Here is a 12,163-nt window from a genome sequence, read left to right as displayed (position 1 = left end):
CAACATGCATATTAACATTAAGGAACTTTTTGGTTTCTGACCTTAAAAAATGGCTTAATCTTGCTGCATGCTTGGGGGTATTGTACTTATTCAATTGCTTAACCATGTAATTCTCTAAATGCTGTAACTGCTGCTTCACCAATTAGAGCAATGCATGACAAAAAGACAAAGACCTCTTATTACATGCTCCAAACCAGTAAACCTTTTTTTTTTTTTTTTTTTTTTAAATTTTATTCTTCTTAAATGTTGATACCCATAAATCCATAATAAGTAAAGCCTTTTTTCCCCTCCATAGCTTATTCCAAGTAACTTTGTACTAACTTTTTTTTTTTTTTTTTTTTTTTTTATATACTTCTCTAAAAAAAGAAAAAAAAAACTTTTTTTTATTATATACAATTGCTATAACTCAAAAAAGTTATTACTTGATGATGCCAATTTAATATATTTGTAACTTAAAAGTTCTTGCTGCCTTGTGCAAAACGTGCGCAGAACTTTGAAATATCAATAATTTCTCTGTACTTGTTTCCTAGAAAATATCAAGGTGCTCCTCAAAAAAGAAAAAGAAAATATCAAGGTTTTATTTTTATAGGAATTATCAAAGTTATTTAAAAGTTGAAGGTGTTAGAAACCATGAAACCAAACTCGGGAACTTCCAAGTTCCAACATTCTTGAACCATGAATGAGTACTCCTACTACTCTATCACAAGCACTATTGAAAAAAATAAAATAAAAGAAAGGAAGGAACAGAAAAAGAAACACTTAAATTTCTCAGCAAACCAACTTCTAATTCTAAATCATCATGATTCACCTCAGAGACAAATGTTTCACGCGCTTTCTGTCGTGCATCTTTTCTCGGCAGACCAAACATGCTTTCTAGAAGCAACACACAAACAAACACACTCACAAAAGAGCAAAGCTTCACAATTCCCAAGAGAGAATGTTAAGTAATAATAGCATAATCCTTAATATCAAAACCCCTACGGCATTTTATTCATTGATTTTTCACATTACAAACTCTATCTACAAACTTGTATATACATTTAATATCAAAACACCTGTAGATCATGAAACTATTCCTTACTATCTATATTTCCCATGTCATTCATCACCTTATATTGTCTTTTTTTTTTTTTTTTTTTTTCTTTTTAAAACCCATTATTTTTTTTAACATTATTGTTGCCTATACAGCATAGAGATTTGTTTTTTCAACACCGGCCTCCCATGTATAAGGCTCAGATGTTACAGTAACTTTGTAATAAACATAAAAAAGACATTGCTAAGACTACCACTTTAAGAGGTAGTAGTGACACATTTGTGGTGTTTTGAGAGAGGTATATTGGTAACTAATTTAAAAAGCCCTATTTGTCTTTCTTAGTATTCTATAATAAGGCCTCCCATTGGAGATCTATGTGGAACTCCCTTCCTCCTCTTGGCAGTTCTGTAATTCACCGTTGGAGGTGGTGTTGATGGTGAAAAACTTTGAATTCTGCTTTTAAGATATCCATTGCTAATGCCATTCAATGATCCTTCAGTGTCTGATCCATCTGTGTCCGTGCACATTTTCCTTTTACGGAAATTCTTTGATGTCCCTACAATCTGAAAATTTCACAAATAGAAATAATCATCACTCACTGATTCACATTCATTTCCTACCAAAAACCAAAACAAAAAACTGAATAAATTAATGCCATTATAATGTATTTGTAACGTTTGTTAAAGCTCTATAGAGAAATTCTAGAAATTTCCCTTTTAACTTTTAACCAAGCAAGGAAACGAAATCACCAAAAATTGATAACAAAACGAAATAGAAGAAAAAGAAAACCCACTTTGATTTTTTGGAAGAAAAAAGAATTTAGATATAAAATTAATGGTTGGAAATTGGAGTAAAACACATGAAATAAATAAAGAAAGTGACTTCTAAAACACTCCAAAAGAACAAAAAAAAAATAGTAAGAATAAGAGTGTGGTGGTAATTGTGTTTTAACTTATACAGTACCTTGCAACCAAGTGAGCAGAAACTGAAGGAATCAAGGAGGCTACGCTCACAGACTTGGCAGGTATTGGTGACACCTTTACCAGGCCTAGGCTGAGGCCTTTCATTCAAGAACACAATTCTGGCACTATTTATTATGTATGTCTGCACGCCTGTAATGTCCAAATATTTCTGAATCTCAGACACCCTTATCACATCATGATATGATGACCTCCTTATCTACAAACAAAACCCATCACAAAAATTTTAGCAAACACACAACCCAAGTGACAAGTCTTATAAAAAAATGAAAATACCCAAAATAAAACCTACAAGTCATAAGAGAGAGAGAGAGAGAGAGAGTTAGCTAGTAGAGGACTATAGAGGCGTCAGTTCCAAAAAACCATGTCATTGGTAGAATCGAAAAATGACCATGTGATTAATTTTGAAGGCTATGAATTATAGCTAGAATTTTTGACAATGTAGTGTGTTGGGTTATAATTTCACTGTGTTTAGCTACTTCAAGACCCCATCTTTAACAAAACTATGAATCAGTTGCAGAATCTCAAAACACAAACAAACCTACAAACCTGAATAGCGCGATGGTCTCTATGAGAGCCCAGACAAAGAGAACAAAGGGCACCATTCATGCAGTCCAAGCAATACATATTGCATTCACTCTTGTGAGAATCAGCGTGAACTTTGCATTGAACAAAGAAGCTAGTTTTGAGAAGTGGCCGAAGCCATAGTGGCCACTTGTTATTTTCTACACCATCATCATCATCTAAACCTCCTCCCTAGTCAAAAAACCAAACAAAATATACATCAAAACAACAACAACAAAAGAGAAATACCCATCAATCATAAATGTGAGAATTAAGTGTATTCATGAAGCTAACCATGATTCTTCTGCTTTTGGGGTTGATTTCTCTTATGGTGAGTTTTTGATCATCATCTACAGCCAGTTTTGGAGGGTGGAAAAGATGAAAGAAAAAGAGAACTTTCTTTCTTGCAATACTTTTTTTCTCTGAGAGAGAGAGAGAGAGAGAGGAGAGAGAAAAGAGAGGTGGGGTAGTACTTTTGTAATGGTGGGTGGTGGATGGGGGTGTGAAGGATGGGTTGAGGTGTGGGATATGTGCTTTATCTTTGGGCTTAAAAAGTCCACAACCGAACCTCACTCCGAACCTGAACCAAATGGTTGAGTTTAATATTATTTTTTGTTATTTATTTTATTATAAGAATATCTTTTTAGTTTTTAGTCCTTATTTTTGGGTCATATTTTCAATTTAGTTCCTAAGTTTTTATAATATTTTTTTTTGTCCTCATATCTTTAGATTTACTGTCATTGTAATCCCCATTGTCATCTCATTGCAGAAAACACAATTTTAAGTTAGCAGCAAGGGCAAAACCACTCCCTTGGCCCCCCCCCCCCCCCCCCCCCCCCCCCCAAAAATCTTGAAAAATCCTTTTATAGTATGTAAAAATATTAGCACTTTGAATATTTAGCTTATAAAAATTGGAGTTGGACCCTCAAATATTTGAGTTAGTGCAATGATGTTCTTAAAAAAAATATTTTTTACACCCTATATGTTAAGAGGTGTAACAAATTGAACCATGTAATTTCATAAGTAATAAATTAAATATTGGAATTTCAAAAAGAAAAAGAAATAAAGTAAACCCTATAATTTCAAAAGTAACAAATTAAATTCTAAGATTTCAAAAAGTAACATATTAAGCTTCAACTTATTGTGTTTGAGATTTAATTTGCTACTTTTGGAATTCTTAAGATTATTATGAATAAAATGTTAGTATCACAACTCAGCCCTCCAAATAAAAATTCTTAATTCCGCCCTTGATTAGTAGTGCAATCCATTAATTATGTAGATATTTTTTTAAAAAAAAATTGAGATAACGATAGGGACCAAAATAATAATAAATTTAAAAATTTACAAACTAAAATAAAGCTATAAAAACTTAGACAATGAAATTGAAAAGATAACAAAAATATGAGCACTAAAAAGATGTTTTTGGCTTATTTTTATTTTGCTTTTTGGGTTGAAGATGCGTTTATTTAAAGGAACTCATGAACTGACCTATGTAGGCTATAGACTATAGACTATAGCCAATAATATTGATTTATTTTCTTTTTTTCTGTGTTTACTTTTCTAATTGGGAATATTGTAATCTTTAATTTTCTTGGACAGAAGAGTAGGTTTAGGTTGGCAAAAATTTGTTTGTTTGTTTGTTTCATTGGGTTGACACTTGGGAGGTAATCATCTTGACACGTTGGAAAGGTGATGAGTCAGTCATGTATGAGGAAACTTACAAGAACCGTGTATATATTGGACCTTTTTTTTTTTTCAATGCTCTATGCATGTATGTATGTATGTATGTATGTATGTTTAACTTGCATGATGAGATGGTACGGTAAGTGGAACAGTACACTATATGATGATAGAATACCACCTCAATTGCCAAACATAGAGTAAGTACACAGTAAAAGTGTAAGGAAAATATTTTCTGCAGGAATTTTCAACGTAAGAAAACAAATTCTCTTTTGGCATTCTTCATCTCACTTGGCCTTTACTCTGTGGTAAGGTTACCCCACCTTTCCCTTTCAAACACAAAATTTGTGGTAAAAGGGTATTTTGAGTAGGGGCCTGAAGAGGTAGGTCTAAATGGCCCCTCTTTTCTCTTTTTTTTTTTTTGGTTGTTGTTGTTAATTTCTTTAAAGGTAAAGGGTTGAATGGGTTTATTGTTTGCAATTTTGAGCAAGTATTAGCAACCAAACAAAATAAAGGTTTCAATTAACTCAATTTGTAAGTTTTTGTCATTTAATAAATGACTTGATTTTGAATCTCGCTTACACCAATTAACTCTTCTTCTAAAAGGAGGGGCAATATTTACATAGTTCCAGAGCAGTGCTCTAAACTATGTAAGTATTTTCCTAGGAAGAAAAGAGAAAATGCAAATTAAAATACAATTATTACACAATTTTGATTTTTTTTTTCAAAATACTGCATTAAAAGCACAACAACAATGAAAATATATGCAAACCGTGGATGTCTTTCTATCATTTACTGAATGCACTTATGGAAATGATGATAAACATGACTTAAAAAAAAATGGTGCTCATAAATCATAATGCATTTATGGGGTTGTACTCTGTTTGCAAACTTTTTGAAAGAATCGTAAACAAATGCTTTTATTTTTTTATTTTTGTTTGTTTTGTTGAAGTCATATTATAACCAAATGTTTCCAACCACTCTGTAATGAACATGGTGAGTGACAATACTCTTGTTTCACATTTTTCAAACACTGGCGTCCATGAGATGACCTGTTCAATTCTTTTATTAACTTTACGTTCAATTCTATAATTATAAAAAAAATGTAAGTCGAAATTGTTGTTTTCTTGGACTTTTCTTCTGTTACTTGCGTGCTTATATGGGACTAGTACTAGTAAGAACAAGTCTCAAAGGAGACAGCCGAAAGCGAGGCCCATTAAAGGAGCAGAGCTCAATCAACTATAGACAAAGTGGCCCAACCAAGGAATCTAAAGGATTGAACCAATAGCCCAGTTACAAGTGGGAAAAGCAAATATATTAATAATCACCAGCCCTTTAATTTGTTGCCATAGACCCTCTATTTTATTTTTAGGGGCAAAACTTTTAACTTACACTAGCCTCATCACACGCGCGAAGCACGTGCGATGAAGTTTTTTTTTAGGGAAAAAAAAACTGTGTTTTTATTTTTTATAAATATATATATATAATTTTTATTTTTACAATTTAATTTATAAGTGGGTAAAATAATTTGACAATTAAAAGGAAACTTGTCCTATTTTTTAGGCCATGTTTTAGGGGAGTTAGAATTGCATTTTTACGGAATTGTTCTTTAGTTTTGTCTCTACTTAAACATAGGAGTTTTAATTTACATATCTATCCCTGGTAGTTGAAAACTTGTAAGTGGGTATGATGAGGGTATTTTAGGCATGCAAAATGTGGAATCTAAACAGGGGAAGCCCCTTAAATAGTAGTATAGATTATGACTACTTACTCATTTTTTCATACAATTTTCTCTTTCTTTCTACAAGTGACAAGAGCAATGCAACAAGGTAAACTCATCGTCAAACTTTTCCTTTTGATTTACTTTTGGATTTGATGATTTAAAATAAAAAAGTTTGAAGAAAATTTATTTATTTATTTATTTATTATTATTATTTTTTTTGCAAATTACGTCACTTTATTAAAAGGATGATAAAAACAAAACATCTTGAGACACTAAGTTCTCAATAAAACTAGGATATTCCTCTAGCCAAATACTAGAATCAGATAAATGCCTAGCATGTTGCGCTAACGCATGGGCAACTTTGTTGCCAGTCCTCCGAGTAAAGGAGAAGACACACTCATCAAACTGTGATGCTTGACTCAGCACACCAGAAATAATGTTGGAGATGCTAGCAGGTGGGATGGCAGAGCCAGTCAACACTTGAACAAAACAAAACAAGATAACGAAAGATTTGATGTTTTGACGTAAATAAAAACACATGTAATATTATGGATTTAAAATAAAATCTTATAACCAGTTATTTCAAATTAATATATAAAGAATATGCCTAATCCAATCTCCTCCTAACAGAAAAGTGGAAACTAGTTTAATTGGTAAAAGTTAAACCATCTAATGTCGTTCCAATTAGGGTTGAAAATGAGCTAAGCTGATCATGAACAGCTCGGATTTGGCTTGATAAAAAACTTGTTCATGTTTGTTTGTTTATAAATAAGCCAAGCTTGAGTCTTATTAGTTTTAGACTCATTTAATAAACAAGCTGAGCCTAAGCAAAAAAATTTGTTTACGAACAAGCTCGTGAGCTATTAGGCTTGATATACAACAATTCAAGCATAAACTCATTATAAGTTTATATGTGTTAGCTAAATATACTCATTACATATATCTTAATAATGACATGGCCAACATGAGACCACTACCTATATTATCTTAATTTTGTCCTTCCCTTTAAACTGATCAAGAACCACTTTAGACTATAGTTACATTTAAAAATTGAAAGTTCAATTAGCGTATAAAATACTATAAACGTTTAGGCCCCCAATTAACAAATTACCTATTCAAGCTTAATATTAAACAATTAATGTGCGGAATATGAACATAAGCTTAAAACAGAATTGATAAACAATCTAAACCAAATAAAATCATATCCACAGCAGAAATTAAATAGAAAAAATTAAGGGAAGAGAGATGCAAACACAAGGACAACACACGATGTGTTATCGAAGAGGAAATCGAAACTCTCGGGGTAAAACCTCTCCGCCGCCCTCCAAGCGGTAAATAATTCACTAAAGAATGTAGTTGGGATATATGAACAGCAGAAGACCCTCAAAGCCTAATCTACTCAATGTACCTAAACCCTCCAAGCTCCTACTCCAACGAAGTTACGCCGAACCTATTTCTTCTTTAGCTTACCGGATTCCGCTATTTGACCATAACATCAACCAATATGAAATTGGTCCCTTCTTAACTGTTTCCCAAACACTAAATGGCCTTCTCATAGATATGGGTATGGTGAGAAAAGGTTTTGGTAATGAACCTCTCAAGGATTTGACAATGGAGAGGAAGAGAGTAGAGAAATTTGAAGAGTCTCTATGTAAAAATTGTAAATGAATCAATCTTGTTTTTTTTCTAGGGTTTCTCTCTCAAAATTCTCTCTGGAAGCTCTCTAAATATCGTGGGTATAAGGATCTATATATAGTAGGGTGAGAAGGAATGTGAAAAGATAGTTTTTCCCAAACAGGGTGGTCTGACGACTTGACCTCGCGACTGGGTTGAGTCGTGAGTTCAAGCCGCGAGTTAACGGCCTGGCCAGTTTGAGACTTTTGTCTTGTAGTGCAACAGCTAACATGACTCTTTAGCTCCCCTACATGCTCCACACATGTGCCAACTTTGGCGGCTTGCCAGTAGCGAGACACCCGTGAGTCCAGTCGCGAGTCTCTGCATCCTTGCACAATCTTGAATATTTCTTCACACTCACTCACTCACTACCCTTACATGATTCTCACCTAAATACAGGGTTACTAATTGCTAAAATAAAAGCAAATTTGGCACGGAATAAAGCCAACAAGATGGTTGATAAAATTCAACCTTACAAAAATAAATAAATAACAATTATTGAAGTTATAGACAATGAATGACGAATGAATGAATTTAATTATGTAAATTATTAATTTGAATAATTGCTAATCATAAGTAGGATGAGATGCATGATAAAATGAGTATACTATTTTCTTTTTCTTTTTTCTTAATTTTTGAGATTTAAGCATTTAATAATGTAATTTTTTTTAGATCTCAAGCTTAAAAACTTGACCTGAGCTCGAGTCTGAGCTTGATATTAAGCTTAAGTTTGGCTTGACTAATTAATCAAGTCAAGCCAAGCCAACCTCAAACTTTTTGGCTTTTCCACGAGCTCAAACTCAAACACTAATTTTAGGCTTGTCATAAGCTCAAGCCAAGCTCGAGCTTTTGATTTTTCCTAACGAGCCAAGCTTGAATATGCACTACTCGACAAAGCTCGGCTCATTTACAATCCTACGTTCCATTGATCTAGGAGTTGTATATATGAATAATATTATGTTTAGCAGTCTTGACAATGTCTTAGGTAAAAATTTTGTATGCGCCCTGCGCATGAAATACCTTCTCATATTTTAGAGTGCTTGTCCCAACCCGAGTGACATTTCAAATGTGTATTTTTATTAGCAACTCTTCATTGTTTATAAATAAACAACCATATTTAGTTTTCCAAGTTTGCTACTTGTAGCATCCAAGCTTAGTTATATCTTGAAGAAGATTTTCTCGTATCTATTAGCAAACTCATTCGAGTTGGGACAAATATTATCTTAAAGAAAATGATTTTTTTTTTTTTTTTTTTTTTTTTTGGGTACCTATAAGCCTCTTTGTTCCTTTGTTCTTCCATTGATCTCCTCTAAATTTCCCAACAAGTTTATATTTGAAGAAATGGAACTAGCTAGGATGAGAATGTCCCATTTTAGAAGTTGAAGAACGGAGAAAAAAAATGGATTGAAGAAGATATGTTTTGGAAATTTCGCTTGACCAAAGTCAAGTGACAATCGAAGGAGAAGCAAACTTTCTGTTTGAATTTTTAGAAGTTTTGCTTGAGCAAAATTCAACTTTGTTCAAACGAGATAGTGGACAAATTGATATTGCTAAGTAGAAATTGATAGAAAACGAGGCAAAGAGAACATTTCTATTCCTAATGAAAAGTAGCTGTCATAATTACATGTTAAAGCTTATGTTTCTTCACAAGTAACCTTTCAAAGGTGCCCTTTCAATTTTATCTCTTCACTGGTTATATGTAATAATCCATATTCAATTTTAACAAATTTAGCACACCTATTATAGAAACTCACATGAATGTCTAAAGTTGTTATTCGTAAAATCCTTACTCATTTATATTTTCGAGACGATTTACCTATAATCCTTTAGTAAACTCAATTGAGTGAGGGCAAATGTTGCTTTAAAAAAGATGATTAATTTGTACCTCTAAGCTTGTTCTTCCATTATTTCCTCTTAATTTCCCAACAAAGACAAGATTTACTCTAACACTATGATAAAGTGTATAAGAAAATATGAAGAAAAAAAATAAAAAGATAGAGAGAAAGAATTAACATGGTTCGACTTTAGAGGCCTACATCCATAAGAGAAATATTTTAATGGCTTTATTTTAACTATTAAGTTTTGTGTATTACAATAAACTCATTGAAGGATATTCATAGTAGACTAAATCCTAGATTAACTATGCATTAAATCAAAGTTACAATAGTACAATATAGGTAGATTAAGATTTCTTTGTTTGCACTCCAAGTAGGATGAAAAAAAAAAAAAGTTGACTAATATCAGACTTTGAGAGCTCTAATAAATGTTAATTCTCAATCTTGTACATGAATAATATACGGTTAAATTAGCATTTTTAAATTAAAAATAGATATCATATTTAGGTTTTAATCCGTTTTTATTTATGAAAATATTTAATAGTAGAGATGCTACGATGATGTAACTAGATAATTGAAATAGTCAATTCAAGTTTCGCTTGAAGTGACACCAAAATTAAGAAAATTAAATTAAACACATGATACAAAATTAAGCAACAATGATAAACTAATTTGAATTATAATTATACTCCAATTTTATATAATATATAGGATATATGATTCGACGTCTAGTGCGTATTTTTTTTTGAAAGGAGAGGAGATACGCACCTTTTCCTCTCCACTCTGTTCGTTTGCGGTAGATGGCATCTTCCTTTCGGACATGACATGAAAATATCGACTGAGAATTCTATTCCAGATCACAAAAAGATCTCACAACACGAATAAAGAACAATGCTTTGCTACATTTCTTTAGTTTTGCCTTATCATTAGTGGATCTACAATGGGCAATGGTTGCAATTTCCCCAACTCAGTTTTCCAATAGTTTAAGGGTTGTTCCCCATTAAATTTTTTTTTTAAACGGTAAAATGAGATTAATTTAATATTTTAAAGAACAAGTATTTTAGTATGTTTGCTTTCTTAGATCAAAAGTTTAAAGATTTAAATATATATTTCATTCATAAAATATCACTTAAAATCTCAAGTTAATCCCTTGACAATATCCTATGTGAAACTAGTCTTTGTGTTTTTGTAAAAAAAAAATTTATGGGTAAATTACAAAGTTGGTCCCTATCATTTATACCATATCTCAATTTAGTCCCTAACCTTTCAATTGTGTCAATTTGGTCCTTAACCTTTCAATGTCATGTCAATTTAGTTTCTGCTGTTATCTCTTGGATGAAAATTGCTGACATGGTAAACGGCCCAAATAAATAAATAAAAATTTGTCACGTCAATGGACACTTGTATTGCCACATCATCTGACAACCAAAATCCCTAACTTAACTCCATTTGCTCTCCCCCTCTCTCGTTGGTCACCACCAACCAAACCCATCTCCATCTCTTCTCCTTCATCCTCTAAGAAGTTGCAGACACCAGCGAGTTCAACTTAAGAATAATTGATTGAAATATTTATCTTATGTTACCTAGCAAAGATAAAAAAAGTCATGTCAGTCCATCCAAAGTGAGAAAGTATGGAACTTTAGAAGTCTGGGACCACATAAGACTTTCACCATATCCTAATATTCCCACCAGATCCTAATAAGCCATATGTATAACAAATGAAATAAAACCCAAAACACATAACCTGGTGGGTTTAGAAAAAACAAAGGAAGAGTTCCTAAGTCTATAACTATGGATATCGCCACACAATGGCGGCTCTAGGAAATTTTCCCAGATATTCCTTAAGAAGCATAAATTACACAATCTAATAAAAAGAGAAATTTATATATTGACAACAACAACAACAATAAAAAAAACATGCAAATACATAAAATTTACAATTTCCTTCTACCAGTTTTCATATTTTGAAATTATTGCATGATAGTCTCATTATCAATACTACAAACTACATCTCTTTCAATGTACACAACCAACTAATCATTCATCCACTGATCTCTTATTCGATTGCATTCATTCTTTATATATTTCATTGCTGAAAAATTTCTTTCTACTGTTGCAGTAGCAGCAAGAATGATCAAAACTAATTTCACAAGTAAATAGACTAATGGATAAGTGTCATGCTTCCTTGTCTTCACTAACTTTTCAGCAAGTTCACCAACTCCTTGAAGCTCTAAAAATGAGTCATTGCTGCGCATATAAAAAATGTAATTATGAAGTTGAGGGCCAACTGCCAAGATATCTGTCCTAGAAAAATCAGATGGATAGAACTTTGCTAGACGTATCAACTTGTCCTTATCAAAAGCCACAAATAAATTACTTGGATTCAAGCAAGCCATACAAAGTAGCAACTCGGTATTCATCTCTGAAAAATGATTGTGAAGCTCTTAAAGTTGCAAATCTATGACTGTGTAGAATAGCTCAACACGATAATGATGTAAATTTGTATTTTGTTGGGTGTTGCATCGCAGCCTCCCACTAACTACAAATATTTCATCCATGTTCAAGATATGAATATCATATGTGGTACAAAATGAAGACACTTCAGTCAATAAAAATTTCCATTCATCATCTCTCATCACTTGCAATCGTTGCTTAAACACTTTAACAAGATTCA

General features: G+C 32.3%; 1 protein-coding gene across 1 annotated transcript; it reads right to left on the bottom strand.

Annotated features, from left to right (window-relative positions):
* Positions 1–962: 962 nt before the first annotated feature.
* On the bottom strand, positions 963–11,909 carry LOC126700847 (uncharacterized). The gene is made up of 5 exons (XM_050399026.1): positions 11,689–11,909; positions 2,872–3,157; positions 2,563–2,769; positions 1,997–2,212; positions 963–1,596 (listed from the first exon to the last, which is right to left on the bottom strand). Exons 1-5 carry the CDS (start codon positions 11,907–11,909, stop codon positions 1,372–1,374), a joined length of 1,155 nt encoding a protein of 384 aa, XP_050254983.1. The 3' UTR covers positions 963–1,371.
* Between the last annotated feature and the right edge of the window lie 254 nt (positions 11,910–12,163).

Source organism: Quercus robur, chromosome 9, assembly GCF_932294415.1.
Source record: "Quercus robur chromosome 9, dhQueRobu3.1, whole genome shotgun sequence".
NCBI classification, from domain to species: Eukaryota; Viridiplantae; Streptophyta; class Magnoliopsida; order Fagales; family Fagaceae; genus Quercus; species Quercus robur.
This window is presented reverse-complemented; position numbering and strand designations above follow the sequence as displayed.

Excerpts from the sequence above, each read along its gene's own strand:
- LOC126700847 (XM_050399026.1), bottom strand. The coding sequence starts at position 11,909 with ATGAATACCGAGTTGCTACTTTGTATGGCTTGCTTGAATCCAAGTAAT. Across the intron at positions 3,158-11,688 it reads GTTGGTGAACTTGCTGAAAA|GTTCGGAGTGAGGTTCGGTT; the intron begins GTTAGTGAAGAC and ends CATTTGGTTCAG. Across the intron at positions 2,213-2,562 it reads GAGACCATCGCGCTATTCAG|ATAAGGAGGTCATCATATCA; the intron begins GTTTGTAGGTTT and ends TTTTGTTTGTAG.